The sequence below is a fragment of the Spinacia oleracea genome, chromosome 6, assembly GCF_020520425.1.
Source record: "Spinacia oleracea cultivar Varoflay chromosome 6, BTI_SOV_V1, whole genome shotgun sequence".
NCBI classification, from domain to species: Eukaryota; Viridiplantae; Streptophyta; class Magnoliopsida; order Caryophyllales; family Amaranthaceae; genus Spinacia; species Spinacia oleracea.
Window position 1 is genome coordinate 114,296,931 of NC_079492.1, and position 21,407 is coordinate 114,318,337.

Below are 21,407 nucleotides of genomic sequence, written 5' to 3' on the forward strand. Positions count from 1 at the left end.
AAGTTCAGATAAGATAAGATAAGGGTCAATAAGATAAGTTCAGGGCCAATAAGATAAGATAAGTGAAATTCAGGTGAAGAGAACACTACCTAATAAACCTATCAAGTTATCACATGACACATAGTCCCTGTTTGGTTATGAGCTGTTAGTTGTTAGCTGATAGCTAATTTGATAACTGTTAGCTTTTAGCTATTTGCATTAGCTAATTTGACTAGCTGTTTGCATTAGCTAATTTGACTAGTTGGTTGCATTAGCTGTTTGTGTAAAAGTGTTTGGTAAATTAGCTGATAGCTGTTAGCTGTTTAATGTGTAAAATGACCATTAAGAACATTGACATACTTTGTTTCTTATTAATATTAGACAAATATTTTTATTGTGTTAATTTTTTCTCTCTATATTTTTCTAATAAACATTGACTAAATAAAATAATTTTTTTTTAAAATTACTCTTTATTTAATTTTTTTAATAATATATATTTTTCAAATAGATAAATATTACTAATAAAATTTAGTATGATTGCAATATACTTCAATTGCTTCAAAGTACTAATATAAAATTTATTACAACAAAAAACGAATCTAGTAAATATGGTGAAATGAAAAAGAAAGTGTGAGTAACGTTTTTAGGAGAAAAATATGTAGGGTACCAAGGTTGATATATAGTGGTTGAAATAATAGACAATAGTAGGACAAAATAGTCATTTTCATCCACTTTCTCAAACCTCTAGTTGCAAAAAGCTCTTATATTGAGCCTTTTCAAAATTAGCTTTTTCACCCCAAAACTCTCTTCCAATCTCTCCTAACCAAACACTCTCAGTTAGCTTTTTCTAAAGGTCAAACCTCTAAATCACACAAAAAGCTCTTTTTTCCTCAAACCTCTCCTAACCAAACACCCCCATACTCTTTAATTTTTATTTTAGAAGTTTCATCTTAACCGACATGAGTATTAAAGAAGCATAGTTAAATTTGATATAATAATGCAAGTGGAGTAGTAGATAATAAAGAAATACTTGTATAAAAAAACAAGTGGTGTGTTAAAGCAAATTTATTGACATGTGGTGGAATATCCCTATCAATAATTTTAGTTATCTAGAAAAAACAAAAATGGAATTATTTATGATTTAAGTGGGCTAGTTTGGTTGACATTCTAATGCATGGGAAGTCTATTTTCCTAGGAAGTGAAGTGCAAAGTAATTGTTTGGTTGACATGAGCATGGGAAGTAAAACTTCCTATGAAGTTCTATTTCCCCCCAAAATGGAGGAAGTTGCTTACCTAGTCTCCCCTAGGTAAGTAGAACTTCCCATGGAATTTCTAACTTACTATGCTCAACCAAACAAGAATACTTAATTCCTAGAAATTAAAACACATGGGAAATGAAAATATAAGATATAATTTTCCAAGTGCAACCAAACATCACCTAATAAACAATTGGGAAGTGGGTGTAAAAGTAACCAAAAATGAAATAGTGACTCATAAAAAATACGGCAAAAAGTAGTAATTGTGACTCCATAAATATATGGAGGGAGTATTACGATCCTTAGGGTTGTTTTTCTACCGGTACGTCTTTGTAATAAATAATGAGGTATATTTATATTGGTTTAGTGATAAAGAATATGGGTTGAAAACAATAATAGATCATAGGTTCGAGTCTCCTCACCCATTTCTACTCTGATTTTTTAATGCACTGATGGGGTTACGATTTAAGAATGTAAATCGATGTGTTGATTAAAAAAGCATGTTCAAAACAGGAAAGCAAATAATTTTAAGGGTATATTCGGTATCAATAATTTTAAGCCAATAATGTCCTGATTTGAGGATCCAAGGGGACATTCGATTGGAGGTCTTCTGGAAAGGGAAAGGTAATCAACTACCTTCATTCCTTTTCTTGTGGTTTGTTAGACCAATTCAATCATTCCCTTTACCCACTTGATCCCCCAACATCCCTCTACCATGATCCCCCCCCTCCAAGGAATCACCGTAACCCCCAAACTCCTCTTCACCCAACCAATTTAACTACCACTTTGACCGTCCTTGACCAACACACCACCACCTGTCCAAGGTCCCAACACCTGCGCCGCCCTCACCAAAACCCTCCAAAATCCGTTGAACCTACTTACAATACCGAACCACCACCAACCACCACTCGATCTGCAGCCACCGAATCGTACAACCACCACCCAACAACCCTCTACAACCACTGAAACCATCATACCACAACCAAAACAACCCTAATACCATCAAAATTATATTACCCAACACAAAAACCAAGCATCCAACCCCCGAAATGGACCCCAACTACCCAACGTAAACCCTAATCTCATCGGAAAACTAGATCTAAAAGAGAGATGAAAAATAGAGGAGAGATAAAGAGGCGGAAAGGGCGCGAGGCAGCAGTGGCCGGAGGCATGGGCGGCCTGTGAGGGAGTGTAATGGGCGGCGCTCGTAGGGGAGGCGATGGGTGGAAAACTCTTCTGCTTCTTCAGCGTTAAAGCGTAGTTGGTCGAAAAACGTTGAGGATGTTCCACCATTAACGACATTTTTTAGCAAACTTAGTTCAATTTCTTAAAAGAATTACAACTCTCATAACAATGCTGGAAAACCTAGCAAAATTGCAACGAAATTAGAATTTTGGGACGAAATCAGTGATGATTGCAGATTGAGGGAAGGGATGGTAGGAAGAATGAATTTCATTTTAATTTTTGCAAACCAAACTTGCAATAATATAGTGATTTCCTTTCCATTCTTTTCTAAACCCTTTTTTTATTCCATTTCCTTTAGGCTTTATTTGGTTGGGAGGAATTGGAAGGAAAAGAAAAGAAAGCAAAGGTAAAATAAGGTTTCCTGTATTTGGTACAAATAATTATATGGGAAGTGGAGGAAATGAAAGGAATTGGAAGGAAAGCTCCTTTACAAAATTTTCACTTTCCTTTCCTTCCAAAATTGGAGGAATTCGGAAGGAAAGAGAAAATTAAAAGCTGTCATTTAGCTTTCCCTTCTCTTCCCTTCATTTCTTTCCCCTAAACCAAACACAGGAAAATAAAACCTATTTGCCCTCCCTTTCTTTTCCCTTCCTTTCTTTTCTCTTCCTTTCCTTTACTAATAATGAACCAAATAGGGCCTTAGTCGTGTGAACCAAACGGCCCTAACCTTTTCTACCACCACCATAGGCGTGGGAAACTGGGAATCGCTTGAAATAAAAGGGGCGAAGAGCCAAGCCCACAACTGTTGACGAACCGGCGAAGGTGAGAAAGATGGCCGGAAGACATCCCCTTTCGCGAGTCCCACCACCATCTCTAATCGTGTCCCACCACCGTGAAATCCAGGGTCTCCTTCTCGACCAGAAAGAAATGGTCGCAATGCACGCGGCTATCAAGCAAGAACTCGTCGCCGCCGATCTAGAGCTCCGGAAACTCTCCGCCACCGCCCGAGAAATCAGGGAGGAGAGAGAATCACAAGTTAAGGAGCTTTATGATAAATCCCTAAAACTAGAGACAGAGGTTCGCGCCATTGAAGCCCTTAATTCCGAGCATACGCAAGTAATTGGTGACATTCAGAAATTGACGGAGAGTAAAATTCAACTTGCTGCTCAATTAAAGGTTCTTGATACTGAGTTATCTGACTTATCTCGGGTTAAGATTGATGCTTCCCAAGTTCCTGTTATTCAGGCTGATGTTGATAAAATGAAGCAAGAGCTTCTAAAAGGAAGGTGTTATTGAATTGCTGTTCATCTTACTGAATTTTAATTTCATTGTTTTTTTATTCCATTTATTTGGTTTTTTTTTTCTTCTTAATTAATTGCAAAGGGTGATTTTTATATTTTTTTGTGGAATTGGGATTTAATTTGGGGATTTCTTTAATTATAGCTATTTGCATGTGGAATTATGAAATGTTTTGATGTATTGTGTTCATAATTAATCGCTAGTCTCTTGGAGTATGCCACCCCCATCCCCTAGGACGTTAACCAACTTAGATACTTGTTTGGTACTTGGGTCACAGTATGGGATTGTAAATTTTAAATTTTTAATAGCATTACTATGATCAGTTGGCTTAGCTTACGAAAAGTGAAGTGGGTGTTATTTGGGGTTTCCTAAAAATAGATTTATGTTGGGAATGTATTCATGAAGTTGGGTTTTAAGATTTGATTGGGGTTGTCTAATATTGTTTATCTCATTGTTGTTGAATATTGGGGAATCAACAGAGCTGCAGTAGAATATGAAAAGAAGACACGGGAAGCTAACCTTGAACTGAGTCAAGCAATGGACATGAAAATGAATTCTCTGCAACGTGATATTGATATGCTACGTGCTGAGCTTGCTAATACTGAGAAACGAGCAAGGGCAGCTGCTGCTGCTTCAAATCCAGGTATGCAGTTTCCCGAACTTCATTTCAAGTGTTTCCTACTTTTTTATGCCGTCTTAATTTCATGTTTCAAAACTTTCACCAATAGTATTTGCATATTCGATAATTTATGTATGCGTGTTTCATGTTCAGATCCTGGATACATGGGAAACTATGGAAGTCGTGGTATGGCATATGAAGGAGGTCCTTATTCTGTTCAATATTCCATGCATCAGGTATGGCCATTATTTCCATCCATGCCTAAGAAGCTGTGTTATTACAAATATCTGAGTGATGTTATGATGCTCACAGTGTCATACTGGGAGTCACTTGAAGGTAACAGATGTGCCTTAGGAATACTGTCAGAAAGCAACTTTTAGTTTGCAAAAATTCACGGTTGATGGAAGTTTCACAAATTTTCTTGATTAGTTTAAAATATAGAAATCAAGTCAGTTTAGGTAAACTGAAATCCTAAATATGCTTTCAACTTTCAAGGTCAGGGACCAAAAGAGGTATTGTACTGCTTTCGAGAAAACTGTTTTGGTTAGTGAACTTCCAAAAACTGAATCAATTAATCATCCGTAGATGTGTTATTGGATGGAGTATTGGATTTTATGATGCCTCATTATCCAGAAGGCCCTTTTTTCTAGCTTAGTTATTTTCAGTTTTCACCTTAGAAAAAAAAGGTAATACAGAGTAAGATAAACTTGCTATATAGGCACCCAGAAATATGATGGAAGGAATTGGGGATGATAACGTGGAAGAACATGAAGTTCGTGCTTTGCCATGGCTAACATTGTCAATCTTTCTCAGTGAGGGAATAGAGAAGGAAGAACTGAAGTGGGTTGTTTAACTTAAAAATTAAAACAGCTAGTTAGTGGTTAACGTCAGCGGTTTCTTTGGCAAAACAGAAAATATGGTCCTTGATAAGATTCTAGTGGACAGTAATGTGGAAGTATTTTTTACCAAAGAGGGAGGTCATGCGGGGAATTTTGTTTTGGTTGTAACGTTGTTATGGGAAAAGATTTTGTGCCATCAGCTATTACTCCGTACTATCTTTAAGGTTTCTTGTGACCAGTCCATCTCAATGTTGGTAAGGCCTTGACATATGTTTGATATTTCCTTTCCTATAGGGGCTTAGGGTACAATATGTCTTTGTCGACGGTGCTAGTTTGATAAATCTAAAGTACTAACATGGTTAGAGCAAACCAGTAAAGCGTTGTTGAATGCCGCTTTGGCAGATCTCAATAAATCACGTTTTTTTTACTATAGCTTAAGCGAAGTTAAAAGTTAGCTGAGAACCATATTCAGATTATGATTGTATTTGCAACATCACTCAAGGGGTTTTATACTTTTATTTTGTTTTAAAAGATGAGTTCATATATTTCATGAGAAGTACTTTGTCCTTTTCTTTTGCTGGGAATTTTTTGAGGCTCTAAGCTATTTATTCACAATAAACACTGTCTGAAGTCACAGTTTGTTCTGTTTCAGGGGCAACTAACGGCCGATAGTACTTCCTCATCTCTATATGGACGTCCACCAGGTAGTCATGGTCCATTTGACGCCCAACAGCTTCATGTGCGGAAAGGATGATCTATGCCTTCTCCTTTCTTTCAAGGCTACCTGCAACTCTGCAAACTTTAATTGTTGAAAATGATCTTGAAAACTGATTTTGGCTGAAACCAGAAACAAAATAAGAGAAATATAGTTCAAGTCGGCAAGTTGCACATCCCTCAACCTCTCAGCTTAACACAGGAACAAATTTTCTGCTCCAACGATGAATTTGATTGCCCGCCTCCGTTTGGTTTACCCCTGGATTCATGGATATGAGTAGGGGTTAGACAGCAATTTTCTGTGTTGGGATTTTACTGTATCTCAGAATTTTTCTGTACCCTAATGTCACCGAATAGCCAAGTAGAAGGTATAATCTGTGGATATAAAGGTTGGTATATATAATCTAAAACTATGGTTCTCTGTCTTCCAAGGACAAAAATTACGGACTATATTGACTCATAATCGTGAATATCAACAATATTTGTTGTTCTGAAACAATATTACGTACTAAAAACTTAACTGCGATTTGATGTTCTGAAACAAGTACAATAAGTACTAAAAACTAAAATCAATTACAAACGTTTCCTTAAAATATCAAATACCAACCACCAGAAATCTAATACAGTAAAATCTTGTAAAATCATCATTCAATCGACCACCGGACCGTGGCAACTTAAACCGGCAGAAAGGGCAGACATGATTTTTATGAAGCCATCTAAGCACACAAGGCTCATGAAATATATGTTGGCAGGGCAACTTGACAAGAGACATTGTTTTGATATCAATATCAGTGCCAGTATCAGTAGCATCATCAACAGCCTCCTTATCGTTGTTGTCTTTGTCCTCGATTCCCGTGTTCTTCAACCTCCGTAGACAAATACCACACACATTCTCTGTTTTAAAAAACTCATCATCATCAAAACTAACCCTTTCCAACCCCTCAATAGCAGGTATCTCCTCCTCAAAAGCATGGTTTCCTTCAGCGATCCATGCCCGAAACTCCTCTTCATTGCAGACTCGGTCAGGAGCAAAACGAACACCATCAACCTTATGATCATGAATCTCAACAGGCTCCTTCTTATTATGATTATTATTGTCACCGCGTAGTAGTCGTTCCTTAATAATGTTCAGCTCCAACTTTTCCCTGACGACATGATTGCTAATATTGTTTTCTAGTATGAGAAATCGAGCAATCTTATAGAGTAAATAGGTCTGGAAGTCCCTAAACTTTGCCAAAAGGAGCAGTTAGGTCCCTCAAGTTTCAAAAGGAGCATTTAGGTCCCTCAAAATGGATGGAAAACGCTGCTTTTTGTTTTCCGTCACTAACGGCCGTTAAAATTCAATTAAATTAAAAGGAAACTAAATAAAAGGTACAAAACGACAAAAAAACAGTTACATTTACCATTTACCAATAATTAAATAAAGGGAAATTCATTTCAGTTAGCTTTTTACAAAAATATAGCCGTTGAGGCTCTCAAAAAACAGAGTATTTAACATTCCATGGCCAACAAAACAACAATAAAACACTTAAAAAAAAATTCTTTCTTCTCCATCTTCTGCTCTGTGTTTTTTCTCTGTTGCTCCACCATAGCTGACTCTTCTCAACAAAAAGGTATTTTTCTGCCATTTTTTTTAAAATCTTAAGTTAGCTTATTTTAACAATAATTAAACATATTTAGAAAATAATTATTAAAACGTAATTTATTTGCAGAATGATGAACAGGGCTATCTCTTTGTTCAACAATGGTGATAATGAACACCCTAAGAGGTGCTACTGTGGATTCACAGTATCCATTCAAAAGGCATGGACAAAAGAAAATCCTGGAAGGAGGTTCATTGCTTGTCCAGATTATGATGTTGAAACAAAAAGAAGGGGTTGCATCTTTTTTAGATGGATTGATGAACAAGAACCAACAACTTGGCAAACAATTGTCATACTAGGGTTAATGCAAGATAAACAAAGCCTTGCTGCTGAAGTTGATAGTTTTAGGACAAAACTTAGTGAAGCTAACAATTATGCAAGGAAGAGGGAGGCAGACTATGTGATGAGCAAGATGAGAAGACCTATTAGTGTGAAATGTGAAGTGTGGGTTGTAATCCTAGTGGTTCTGTTTTTTTTATCTGGTTTGTTTTAAGTTAAGTGGGTTAAGTGGGTAGGTAAAATGTAATGATCTGCACTAATGAAATGTAATGAAGACTTTAAATTCAATAAAATCTAACCTCATGGTCTTTTTTCTAATCTTCTAGCCATTGCAAGATCCTGCAATGCTTGGCTTGATATTGTGTGTCCTTGACTTGGTTGAGTCTGTGACAATGGGAAGTCATGTGCAGGGAAGGAGTAGATGGTTTGCTCACCCCCATGATCAGAATAGAAAGCTGCAGGAGGTCTTTGCCTCTGTGGTGTGGGGAAATGTTGTGATATAGGCTGCATTAATTAAAACAAATTAGGAACAAGTTGGCTTCAGTACAGTAAAGTAACATGTAAGAAAGAATTTGAGTCTATTGAATGACTTACAGTAGCTATTCTTTGATACCCATTTGGGTAGGTATAAATACCCACACCCCTATTGTGCATTGGTATAGCTGAACTGGTTCTTGGGTGTTGTTGCTGTGGTGTGGTCTGCTCTGCAGTATCATGATTGTTGCTGTGTTGTTGTTGCTTAGGGGCATTCTTGCAACCCCTTTTGTTGTGGCCTATCACACCACATAAGCTGCATTTCATAGAACAACCTGTTCTCTTCAGCTTAACAGATGCAGTTACCTCTCCAACACCATATCTCCTCTTTGTTTTAGGTCTTCCATTCACCTTTTTCACCTTTGGAGCCACAACAATGCTATCAGAAGTAGGCCACTCTTGAGGACCATTTAAAGGCTCTAACAAAAATTCATATGCCTTCATGTAGGTCTGTTTGCAGAAATATGCATTGACATATTGTTCTGGGTGGTCTACTTTATTCCATATAGCAACAATTGCATGTTTGCATGGAATCCCACTCACCTGCCATGCATTGCAACTGCAAGTATGTTGGTTCAGATCCACCACATACTTAACCTGTGTTGCACCTTCTCTTACTCCATAGCAAAACCCACCATCCCAGTATGCATTCCAACCCCTAGCCCAAAATTTGTGTTTCTCTAACTGAATTTGGATCCTATGACACAACATTATCTCCTTTTTCCCAATGAAATCTCTTTTCTTATGCAGTCTTTCCATCAAACCCTCTCTGATATCTTCCAACATGGTAATAATAGGCTTGTGCCTTGCACTCAAGATGTATGCATTCAACACCTCACTCATGTTGTTGTCTACACTGTCACAACAAGATAATGGAGTGTAGAATGTCCTACACCATTTCTTGTAGTTCCTTTTCAGTAAGTCTTCAGCAGCTTCATGTGAAATACCCCTCATTACTTCAATGTTTTCATTGAAGTGATTTACTGTGTTGCTTTTTGCAATAGTCCATAATTGTTTTCTGTACTCTAAACCACCTCCAAACACTCCCCTAAAGTTACAGTACACATGCCTTGCACACACCCTACTTTCAGCTTGTGGAAACACATTTGACACAACAGCAAGTAAACCCTTTTGTTGGTCAGACATGAATGTGTACCCTACTCCTTCACTAGTGCCTAAATCAGTAGCTAGAAGTTCTAGAAACCAACTCCATGTGTCAGTGCTCTCAACCTCACAAACAGCCCAAGCCAAAGGGAACATTTGATTGTTTCCATCCCTCCCTACTGCTACTAACAATTGACCCCCAAATGGTCCCTTTAAGAAACATCCATCAAGTGATATGAAAGGTCTGCATCCTGCCAAGAACCCTTTCCTAAGTGCCTCAAAACACAAATACAGTCTGTCAAAACACATTTGCATCCAACTTCAACTTCACTGTGTTCCCTGGATTGCTTCTTAGTATCTCAGCTGCATACCTTGGGAGTAATGCATACTGCTCTTTGTATTCACCAACAATGAGTGCTTGACCCCTTTTCCTAGCCCTGACAGCCTTGTCTTTGCTCACCCTTATACCATTTTCTAACCAAATGGTTTCCTGAATATCTTGCAATCTCATGTAAGGGTTAACCTTAAACAGATTCTGGTAGTGTTCTGCAATCCAATGTGAAGTCATCTTCTTAATGATAGGTGTCCTACCACAAGTGTGCTCACTGACAAGTGTTTTCACTGTAAATGACCTTCTTCCTCTCTCCCATGAAGCCCAAATTCTCCATTTACAACCTTTATCTTTGTGCTCACACTCTGCACAAACCCTAGTGGAATCATTTTTAGAAAATGGAATGTTTCTTCCTTTATCAATTGAATATTCTATGATTGCTTTCCTAAATGTCTTTGGATTCTCAAACTGTTGCCCAACATAAAAAGTGGCTTCCCTCTCTTCAGTTTCAGTGTTGTTTTGCTTCTGTTTCCCTCTCCCCCTCTTATGGTGTTGTGGTGCAACTAAGTAACCAACATCATCCTCATCTTCTGACTCACTAGGGCTGTCTAAGTCACTGTATCCATCAAAGTCATCCCCCAAATTCAGACCACCTTCTACTTTACTTTCTGCTAGTTTTTTCAGCATTACTAACTCCTCAAAATAAGCATTTTCCCTTCTCATATCATCAGATATCTTAGACCTAGCAGTGGCTAACTCATCATCATCCTCATCTGTACCCTCTGAATCATAATCAATTTCAGGTTGGGGCACATTTTGAGGTTCAGGTTGAGGTTCAGGTTGAGGTTCAGTTTGTTTGGGTGGGAACTGTAAAAGGTGGTTCCACATAATCAGAATTTAAGTCAACCACATCAGTATTCAACAACTCAAGGAAGCTACCACTCCCTCCTCCCCCTCCTCCACTCCTGTTTAGGTTAAAGTTGTAGGTGGGTTTGATTTTATGTTCAATGTATATATGAATGCTTTTGTATTCAAAGAGTAAAGCTAAGAAAGGGTCACAAGTACTACTATCAAAACCTAAAAACCTAACCCCATTCTTGAATTCTTTCCTAGGGTCCCAGAAATGTACTTTCTCTATATCATTATAACCTAAACTATCCACTAATTCCTTAACATATTTGCCATCTGCATTCTCATGGATGTAATCAAAGACATCCACCCTCCCCCCACTATAAACCATATCACCTTGCACAACCCATTCACCACCATGATGCACATATATGCAAGGGTTCAAAGTCAAATCATCAACATATGATCAAAGTTAAAACAATATCAATTAAAAAAACAAAACTTTAAGAAATCAAACCAAACCAAATCTTGAATAACAACACAAGAGATAACAAAAGGTTAAAGTTGCATTCATTCATTCATCATGATCATTTCAGTTGCATTTACAAAAGGGTGGGCTTCAACCCTTACATTTCAAACCTCAATCCACTATTGAGGGAGAAGCCTACGGTTAGATATAAACTACTGTCATAGCAGTGACAAATACCAAAAACCAACATTTGTCACATTCACAAAAACCTAATTGCAATGACAGTAGTAATGTAATTGTCCTTGAAAATTAAAAATAAAAAAAGCTATAAACAAGCTGGATCATCATAAGCTTGACAAAAGAGGGGCCACCACCAGCGCCACCACCACCCACCCCTGCATGGCCTCCACCACCAGCTACTCCTCCTCCTTGAAAAGGAGGGGGAAGCCGTCAAAGTAGACGGTCATGTCCTTGTCCATCCAGGCATGGAAGTCACGGCCATCATTGTCAATGATGTCCATGATCACCCACTCCCGCAGCCACACGCGGTAGCATCCTTGAGGGTAGTGGTATGGGAGGCGGTACCGCAACTTGGCCCACCTACGCCACTGCTTGCATACCATCTGCACAGCAGCCTGCCCCTCCCAGTCCAGCTTGGTGAAGATCTGGGTGATGAGGATGTCTTGATGATGACAAAGGGGGTGTGCCTCCCTTAAAGCAAGGTCTCCTAAAGTCAAAGTAACGGCCAAAGTCAATAAAACAGTAAGTAAACCCTAATTATTATGCGGAATCTAGATTAAAATACTTCCAAATTAAACAATAGTTTAAATAAACACCATTTTCAAGAACATGCAGGCATCAATTCGAATTAATCAAACTCTGTTTTTTATTTAAGTGAATCAAAAACAGTAAGTGAAACCCTAATTACTACAAAATCTAGTTTAAATTAATTCCAAATTAGGCAACAATTGTATAATTTAACATATTAAACACCATTTTCAAGAACATGCAAGCATCAATTCGAATTAAATATTGGAAAGTAAAAACGGACGAAACCCTAATTCCAACTTCAATTGATAAATTATGCGAAATCAGCCCACGATTGTTTAAATTAACATATAAAACACCACAATCAAGATAATGCATGCACCAATTTTGGGAAAAAGTTACTTAACAAAAAAGCCCTAATTTATCATGGCTCAACTGCAAATATTTATTGAAAAAACCGACAAATTGAATGAAAATACCTTCGTCCCATCTGGACATTCTTGTTCTCTTGGGGGTGCGAACTTCCCACTTATCAGCAGTCCTCTTGTTGGATACGCAAGAACCCATTTTTGCAGAAAACTCAGAGCAATAACTTCAAATTCTCTTAAGTGTTTGAGTAAATGGGAAAAAGACAACTGAGAGTGAAAATGGGAGGGGGGACCATATAAATAGGAAGTGAAAAGGGGGGAAATAGGGTTGGGAACAGTAAAAAAAATACCGCCAAAACATTATTAGGAAGGAACCAGAAAAAACGAGGGAAGTTGGAAGGTTTCCACGTGTACACATTGAAAAAGTAAATTGAAAAGGCTAAGTAATTGGAAAAGGCTTATTTTCATCAAAATCATCTGTTTTCAATCATTAATCTACGTGTATATTAATTCTCCTTTTATTTTAATAATTTTTTATATTATTATATTCATTTTAACGACCGTTAGTGACGGAAAACAAAAAGCAGCGTTTTCCATCCATTTTGAGGGACCTAAATGCTCCTTTTGAAACTTGAGGGACCTAACTGCTCCTTTTGGCAAAGTTTAGGGACCTTCAGTACAGTTTACTCCAATCTTATATATGCACTCAGGCCAAAAAGGATTGACACGGAGGCACTTCTCGGCAGGAATATTTTGCTTACTCACCCATCGTCGACCGTTCCTATGATAATAAACTAAATTTTGGCAGATATTGAAGATTAGTCTGACTATGAGTTTCTTAGAACAAGAATTGGATGGTACACGATTATGGCTACAAGGAATTACGATGCCATAATCAATAAGCTCAAGATACTTATCAATACAATCAGCCATCGTTTTACTTTTGAATTGGAAGGGACGACGATGAATTACAAGAGTAATTTAGAGGGAGCCTAACTTGTAAGTTAATAATATGAAAAACGAAGGGTTGCAACTGTTATATATAGCGTAACGTTTTCAATATGAGTTCAAAAGGGTTCTTGTTTCCTTATCCAATTGGAGTTGGGATATCATCCTACCGTTACATCATTAACAGGAAGGTTTCCTAAAACCTGTCCGTGTACAATAAGGAAAACCAATGTAAATAGGGGAAAACAAATTTCGGAAATACAAACAAAAACTTTTGCGTGCCCCAGATCTACAGTAAATTACTGTACATCCGACCTAACTCATAGTATCTCACACGTGCGAGACTTTTTTTTTTACAAATCATTTGCATAAACGGCAACACTGCAACACGGCGTTATACAACAGAGGGGAGAGAACAAACCTGGGAAAGGAGCGAGAAAGCGACACCATGGAGAGGAGAGAGAAAAATCTATGAATCTTCTATCAACAATGGAGTAATCAAATCAATTCAACTTCTCTAATTGTGAAAATACGATCCATGGTTTTATGCAACGGCAACGGGAAGTTCAAGCTTAAACAAACATAAATCTCAAAATCGAACCTGGTGTTGAAATCGACCTCAAAAATACGATTATTGAAGACCTAAAATTGGTTTTGAGAAACGAAATCAATCTAATTGATGATGACAATAGTGTTCCACTTTCACAATTTGGGGGAATAAAACCTAAAAGGTAATACTTCTCGTAATATGGTTATTCAATTTCTTTAGTTTATTTGTTTGATATATAAATTTATTTTGACAAAATCATTCATATTAATAACTGAAGTTGTTCATCATCCAATCCTACCCCTTTAAAAAGCAAGGAGTGCCTTCTAAACTTCTCTTAAGAATAGTGTAATTACCTCCACACCCTTGCAATCCTTCACGATTTACAGCCCTGCCACTCCCTTTTCCTTGCACATGATCGACCATCTGTCCTTCTCCCACTTCCCTTCTTCTTTCTTTCACCCTGGTTGTGTTTCACCAATAAACTCTAGCTTTGCTCATCCGCTCCAGTCTCCTCCGCCTCCCATCTGCCTTGCTGCATCCATCTTCTGATATTCCAACCAATATGTTTTCTTTCACCTTCTCACTCTCTATCTATTTCTTTCTGAATGCTTCCAACCAACGTGAGCATCAAAGTAGGTTTTTAGTGATACAGTGAAAGAATCGAAATTGATCATTAAGAATCAAGATTGATCATTAAAAGATTGAATGGAAGGAAACACGCATTTGCAGGCATCAACATTCGGTTTATTATGCGCATTTGCTGTGTAGCTCCGGTATACCAACCGCTTTCTTGGTGGCCCGTTGTTTCCAATCTGTTAATCTCATCTCTAATACTCATCGTACTCTGCACTCTGCTTATACTTTGGGTATGTCAACAACCCCTACTTTCCCATATCCAAATCAACCTTAATTCACCCGAACTCCAATTGATTGCCTTTTTTGTTGTTGTTGGAGGTGATTCATTGTCCATTTTGTACTCTTGTGTGTGGCGTGAATTCTAGGGTTTCACTGTTTGGAGGTTGTTTCGTTCCTAGAAGTTTAGCAGTTGACGTTGTTGTATCGTTATTTTCGAATGTTCGTGTGTTGATTGTGGATGGTTTAGATTTATAGATGAGCACATCGGTGGAGGTCAAATTTCATTTTGAAGAGCTTCACAATGGTTTTGATGATATCCATTGTCCAATTGGGACATTGGGTTGCTGCGTGTTCACATTTGAAGATCTCGATTTCCAATTGAGTTGTTAATGCCATTACCTCACATTACAATTGACAGAATTTCTAAGTCAGTCGATAAAATGCCTCTCCCTGGTATTTCTCTATCCTTAATCTCTACCTCCCATCCGATATAGATATGATTTGTTTTATCTTGATCGTCATCTTCAGTTTTATCAATCATATCATTTAGGGAAACCTTTTGGGTATCAGATAGCTTTTTCTTATTTGGACCTAAGTTCAATTTACAATGTTGGCATGTATGTTTTCTTCTGTTCATTGAACTTTTTGTATATTCTTTCTTCAAGCCTTCTATATGTGTTGCAGTGAAGATGAACAAGGTTGTGAGAAAGAAGTTGCTTATTTTATTATTATAAAATTCAAATTCTGAATGTGTTTCCTTTCCCTCTAAATTATACGTTTCTTTTTCAGTGAATAGATTACATGATTCGGTAATGTCTACTTTATAAACCATATTAACTCTTTCTACTACGTATTTGCAGGCACGAATTTCTTAAAATGTTTGCACTAATTCCTTACAATATGTTTAGTCTTGAGTTCTTGACAGACAAGACACCACTTAAAACATGATAACTTGAGAGTGGAGATTGCATAGCTCAAGTTGTGTAGTCCATAAATTACAAAATCCATCTTTGACAAGTAAATTCAAAGTCTCAAATTAGTCCATCTTCACCAGGGAATATCTCGGTATTGTCTCCCTCTTCTTTGATTTTGACAAGTAATTCACTATTTTTGGAACTCATGATCTCTTGCTTATGTTGTTTGTTTGGTTTTTTTTTTATCAGTACTTAAAGGTTGTAGGACGAGGCATACTTGGGCTTCTTGCAAGTGAGAGATTTCTTAATTTCTATTGTTACTTATTAAGGTAATTGGGTTTTAATCGATGGGTTTCGGCACCAAACATTTGTTGAATTTAGTTTTACTCTCTTATTTAGTTTGGGAATGATTTTTTTTGATTAAACTGCTCTATAATCTATTGGGTAATTGGGTTTTAGCCGATGAATTTCGGCTCCTAGCCTTTGTTGAATTTAGTTTCACTCTTTCTAATGCAGTGGGATACTTAGTTTGGGAATGGTTATAAGTGATTTTGATGTTTAGGCATGCTTTAGTTCTTAACTTCTTATTGCTTATCGTTCGAGGGTCGTGTTGAGAATTGGATTTATCAGGAAGGCGGCATCTTGTCCGATCCGGATAATATTTACTTATTATAGGGTCTTAAAAATGAGTAGAAAGGTGGAATTCCTTGGTGTCATAGTGTTGGTTATGCTTTGGTGACTTGGATAATCTGATACTTTATGTTGCTGTTTTAAATCAGTTTTTAGTGTTTGACTTTAGTTGATTTATGGTACTTTTGTTCCAAATGTTGGGATTGTCTTTTATTGAGATGGATCCTGTAGGATTTTGTTATGCGGGATTTTGTCGATGGATAAGGTTTGATTGGAAATTTAATGCTACTTTTTCTCACGATTATTCGAATGTTCTACTAAATCTTGCCCTTTCCTCCTTAATCTGACACCTTAATTCGTATTACTTTGATAGGTTTGTTTTAATAAGGGGTGATTAGCATGGTCGGGGTTTGGGTTAATTCTACTTCACAAGCATCACAACTAAACATTATAGACTGATGTTTTTGCAACTGCTTTTATAGGACATACGTTGTACTGCTAGAATTGACGGAATTAACCAGTTCTACTAGAAGAAATCATTGGATGATTTTAACAAAGGAAATTATGTTTTTACATGAGTTCTTGTCAAAAAGAGTCACTATTGATAGACTCGGAAACCAAATGTATGAAATGCATACAAGGACAATCCTAGGCTTCATAAGGCTCCATGCTGTTAGAGAAATGCTAAGAATGGCACCTCCAATACCACAAAGATAATTGATATTTACCGAAAATTTTGATTGTAGATCTTCGATAAGTTCAGCAAGAATTTCTGAAATGCCGATATAAACTTTTGTTTTTTGTTTTTTTGTTGAATGTTTTGTCTTATGAAGAAGCATGATATATTGATCTAAGCCTTTATTTCCATTGTAGTCCAATTTGAGGTTGCTATGGCCTAGATTGTATTTCATGCTCTCAGACTGTTCGCAGCTCTAGCAGGAAGTAAAAAGAAGACAAGCCCCCTATATTGGTGTCTTCCTTGTTCCGAAGTTAGTATGTAATTGGAAGTTTATCTAGAGGCAAATAGAATCTTGCTGCTCAAGTAAAGTGAAGAATTTGAAGGAAGGAACTCTAAGAAGAAGAAGGGTGTGTCTTTTGATCTGACAAGAAGTTGAACTGGAATACAATTTTGTTCAAAACCTCACATCCTTTATAGTAACTGCTTTTGCTGCTGCAAATATCTCTTTGCTAATATTTTGTGTATCCCCTTGGTGACAAGTTGTAATTAGTATCATTATGGTATATAATCACTTTTATTATGCTGCATAACATGATCATTTTCACCTTGCATATGTTTTACGGTAAGCTCAAAATATTGACACTGAAATATCTGAATTTTCATTCTCTTGAGAACAAGTACCCATATACACCCATATACAGATCAATACTATTGTTACATGGCATATAGCTTTTGAGAAAGTTCAAAAGAAAATCTTCTAGGTATTAATAGCCAAGGTTATGCATTCATGTGACAGTAAAGCTATCATTAAGGCAGGCCTGAACTCGAAAACCTCTCTTGATGTTCAAGTATTATGTAGATCTTCCAGACCGTCTTCATGTTCAACTTTTGAAAAGAGAAGTCCAAGCTAAGTCCTAAAATCGCTTCTTCATAATACGCAGACAAATTCAACCTACATTAAGTAATTATCGATGTTTCTTATTGTCTACTACTCCCTCCGTCTCTTTTTGTTTTTTACGTTTTCCTTTTTGGGTGTTTCAAAATGTTCTTTACATTTCCTTTTATATCATCACATTAATGATTTAATATTCTATCAAAATTTGTGTTAATTGATTTTTTAACCAATTAAATTCATTGGTTATTTAATTTCTCACACCTTTCTATTAGGACATTAAATTTTTCTCATATTCTCAATATCATAATTTTAATAAAAGTAAAAACATTATAAATAAACGTAAAAACATTATAAATAAACGTAATTTTTCTTGTTTAAATAAAAAAACTGAGGAATCTCAATGTACATTAATTAGTCGTTAATAAACGTGCAAAATAGCAAACGTAAAAAACAAAAAGAGACGGAGGGAGTATAATTATATCTTAAACTATTTTCATACATTAATTAGGCTCACGATTTACATAGCGTTTTAGAACTTATTTTCTATATCTTGGGGGACCGTGCGCGCTAGCGCACAGTCCAACAACTAGTAGAAGAAAAAGCGTTGAAGGTAATTTTAAAATAACATATTTCGAAACTAATAAGTTTTCCATTAGTATCATATAAGTTTGCCATTAGTACTGTATAAGTTTCCCAATAGTATCATATAAGTTTCCTTTATGATTTTCCATGAGTGTTATATAAGTTAACCTTTAGTATATAAGTTTTATTCCGAATTGTATATGACATTGGTATGGTGGCGGGGAGGCCAGGGACTGTTTATGACATGTTTTGCTAAGCTTAGTGGAAGAGAGGGGCTTGTTTATGACTTTATGATGTTGTGATGGGCTATTTGTGGCGCTAGGAATATGTATTGTTGTTTGAGGGGGGGTACTTGAAGTGTCTCGGGAACTAGAGTATGTAGATAAGTTGCTCAAGCAGTTACATAAGCAAGAGGCTGGATGAGGGGTTGGGTTGGGGCTGTCTGTAGTGTTTCTGTTCAGTGGGAGGTGCCGAATGCTACGAAGGTGAAAGTTAATGTGGATGCTTTGGATGAGGGTAAGATTGAAGTGGGTGCTTCCTAGAAGTTCATGGATCTTTGAAAGTTTGTGGCTGAAGCAAAAGCAGTCTTGTATTGGTTGAAGTTGGAAGAGGAGCTTGGATATCATGATGTTAGATTTGAGAGTACGTGACTGTGTGGCCTTAATGTGATTAACTCAATTCAGGAATGACAAAAACGGTGAATTCTTGAGTTTCATGTTGCAGATATTGTTGGATCAAGGAGCCATTTGCAACATTTATAACTGCATAAAGGATTAGCATGTCACATCAATGGTTATAATAGCATAGAAAGTCTCTGCATCCTTAACGTCTTGCTTCCTCTCCAATTTGGGTCCCTTGTACTAGTGGTTTGAATGTGGCAAATGTATGTTTTAAAGGCTATTAGCTCAAATGGTAGAGCAATGTGCAATAGTGTACATGGTGTGGGTTCAAGTCCTACATAGCCTAGCGTGTCTATATGGTACTTGCTTATAGCTAATGTTATGTTTTGTTCATTGTAGTAGATGTCCTGTAAGGTGACTTTTCCGTTTTTTGGATAAATGTTACCCTAGTAAAAGATAAAAGTGACCCTAACATATGATAAAAGTGACCCTGGCAAAGATAAAAGTGACAGTAACTAAGAATAAAAGTGATCCTAACCAAGGATAAAGTGACAATAACCAAGAATAAAAGTGACCTTAACCAATGATAACAGTGACCCTGGCCAAGGATAAAAGTGACCCAAAAAACTGTCACCCTAACCAAGGACAAAAGTGACCTTAACCAAAGACAAAAAACGACCCTGACCAGAGATAAAAGTGACACTACATAAGGGGGGAATGGCCTTACTTGAGAGCAAAAGTGACCCTGACTAAGCACAAAAGTGACCCAAACCAAAAGCAAGTTACCCCGATGCTTGTTACAAGATATAACAGTGACCAATACTACACCAACCATGGCAATACACCAATATGCAAGTGTACTGTTAAGTAGGCTATGCGGGGCTTGAACCCACACCATGTACACCACTATACATTGCTCTACCATTTGAGCTAATAGCGTTGAAATTAAACACTAGCATATCTCTAGTGTTTATACCATCATGTACTTAAAGAGGAATTTGAAAGTCTAAAGTTCTAAACCATTATTTACATGTTATGGATGAAAAAGTGACAACCTAAGCTACCTAATTCATAAGCTTGAAATCTGATGCTAGTACCCACAAAGGCCACAACGTACTAGATAGACACCCAATCATACAATTACACACAGGACATAATTAGAATCAATCAATCAGCACACAGAACAGACCAACCAACACTAACTATGATTCCATAAAATCAATCACCAGTTCAGCACACAGAACAAACCCACACTATTCAATTTTGTTTCCTACAACAAATACAAGATTTGCGCCCAAACCTCTTCCAAATTCCAAAACTTTTGTCAAAATGCAAAATAAATACCCACATTCCATTCAAAACTAAAGAATGGCATGAAAATCATGATTTTGCATCTTTATAGCAAAGTTATTAGACAAGCCTTGGGCAATGTCATTTTCAACCAAAAAATTCACATAATAGTGCATAAAATGCATATTGTCACACTAGAAAGCATCCAATTTGTAATTGGGACTGCCGACAGTAAAACTACCTCAAAGGTTTGAATATCTAGACAAGCAATTCTCAACGGTGAAGAGACAATACCAGACTTCTTGAATGGTGAAATAAAGTTGTAAATTACGACAAATTATTGGCGAAACCTCTGTTATGTCATTATGTCAACTCTGAGTCTGTGCCTCCTCATATAAAACAACAATCTAAATCAAATTTCCTGGTCTTTAATTATGAAATTCCTATCAAAGTAATTACGCAACCCTTAACGACATCTCATAATTGTATCATTTAATTAACTCTTTAATCAAATTACGGTACTAGTATAGTAGTATCTACGCAATTACTATATCAAATCGCGTCAAAATTCAAAGCAAAACCCCTAGAAATCAACAATTAAGGCAAAATCGACAGAAAATACAAAATTAACAAATCACAACGAGAATGTCGACCTCCATTAGAAAACCATAGAATATGTAAAAAAATCGCAACAAAAATCGCATAAATGGTGAAGTTACCTCAATTAGGTCTCTGAAGATTTTTACTCGTTTATTCTTTCGACCAAGCCATGTCTACGGAATTGAAGCTTCAAAGAAAAAGGAGAAACGGAAGAACTGGGAGAGAGAAAAGAGAGCAACCGAGGCGAGAGAAAGCGCTTTTGAACAAATGAGGACTCAAGTTTGCTCGGTTGCTCTGGAAAGGAAAGAAGGAATGAAAAATATTAACTCACACGTGTGAGCCCGCAATCCGAAATTTGTTGAACATATTGAACTTCCTAACTTGGGCCGTCACACGGTATTTAACGTAGATCAGCCTTATTGAAAAGTTTGTGAAATTCAAATAGGGAACTTTTATCTTTTAGGAAATTAAAATAGGAAATAAAATCTTATTTTACAAGTGGTGTACAATTAAAAGTTATCTTTATCTATGTAGGAGTTATTTATTTTTAGTGATTAAAATTTTCATTTTAATAAAAGTTACTTTTTCAAAATCACTAATAAGATACG

At 36.7% G+C, this 21,407-nt stretch overlaps 2 protein-coding genes across 10 annotated transcripts; one reads left to right on the plus strand and one right to left on the minus strand.

Moving 5' to 3' along the window:
• The first annotated feature begins 3,113 nt into the window (after positions 1 to 3,113).
• Positions 3,114 to 6,331, plus strand: LOC110775455 (protein FLX-like 1). Its single transcript, XM_021980061.2, has 4 exons — positions 3,114 to 3,706; positions 4,199 to 4,362; positions 4,492 to 4,574; positions 5,830 to 6,331. Exons 1-4 carry the CDS (start codon positions 3,252 to 3,254, stop codon positions 5,929 to 5,931), a joined length of 804 nt encoding a protein of 267 aa, XP_021835753.1. The 5' UTR covers positions 3,114 to 3,251; the 3' UTR covers positions 5,932 to 6,331.
• A 958-nt stretch (positions 6,332 to 7,289) lies between these two features.
• Positions 7,290 to 21,108, minus strand: LOC110775446 (uncharacterized). 9 transcript variants are annotated; one of them, XM_056832457.1, is made up of 4 exons: positions 20,919 to 21,108; positions 12,348 to 12,411; positions 8,408 to 11,827; positions 8,113 to 8,317 (listed from the first exon to the last, which is right to left on the minus strand). In XM_056832457.1, the coding sequence occupies exons 3-4, from the start codon at positions 9,764 to 9,766 to the stop codon at positions 8,114 to 8,116; spliced, it is 1,563 nt and encodes a 520-aa protein (XP_056688435.1). In that variant the 5' UTR covers positions 9,767 to 11,827; positions 12,348 to 12,411; positions 20,919 to 21,108; the 3' UTR covers position 8,113. The 9 variants fall into 9 exon arrangements, 7 of the variants coding, with proteins under 7 accessions (XP_056688435.1, XP_056688434.1, XP_056688433.1 ...); XM_056832456.1 differs by having other exon boundaries at positions 12,348 to 12,460; XM_056832455.1 differs by having other exon boundaries at positions 12,348 to 12,471.
• Between the last annotated feature and the right edge of the window lie 299 nt (positions 21,109 to 21,407).

Bases quoted from the DNA above. Each gene is read 5' to 3' on its own strand.
- LOC110775455 (XM_021980061.2), top strand. From the start codon at position 3,252: ATGGCCGGAAGACATCCCCTTTCGCGAGTCCCACCACCATCTCTAATC. The intron at 4,363-4,491 runs GTATGCAGTTTC...TTTCATGTTCAG, and splicing joins TGCTGCTGCTTCAAATCCAG to ATCCTGGATACATGGGAAAC. The intron at 4,575-5,829 runs GTATGGCCATTA...GTTCTGTTTCAG, and splicing joins TTCAATATTCCATGCATCAG to GGGCAACTAACGGCCGATAG.
- LOC110775446 (XM_021980048.2), bottom strand. From the start codon at position 9,766: ATGCAAATGTGTTTTGACAGACTGTATTTGTGTTTTGAGGCACTTAGG. The intron at 8,318-8,407 runs GTAAGTCATTCA...TAATTAATGCAG, and splicing joins GGTATCAAAGAATAGCTACT to CCTATATCACAACATTTCCC.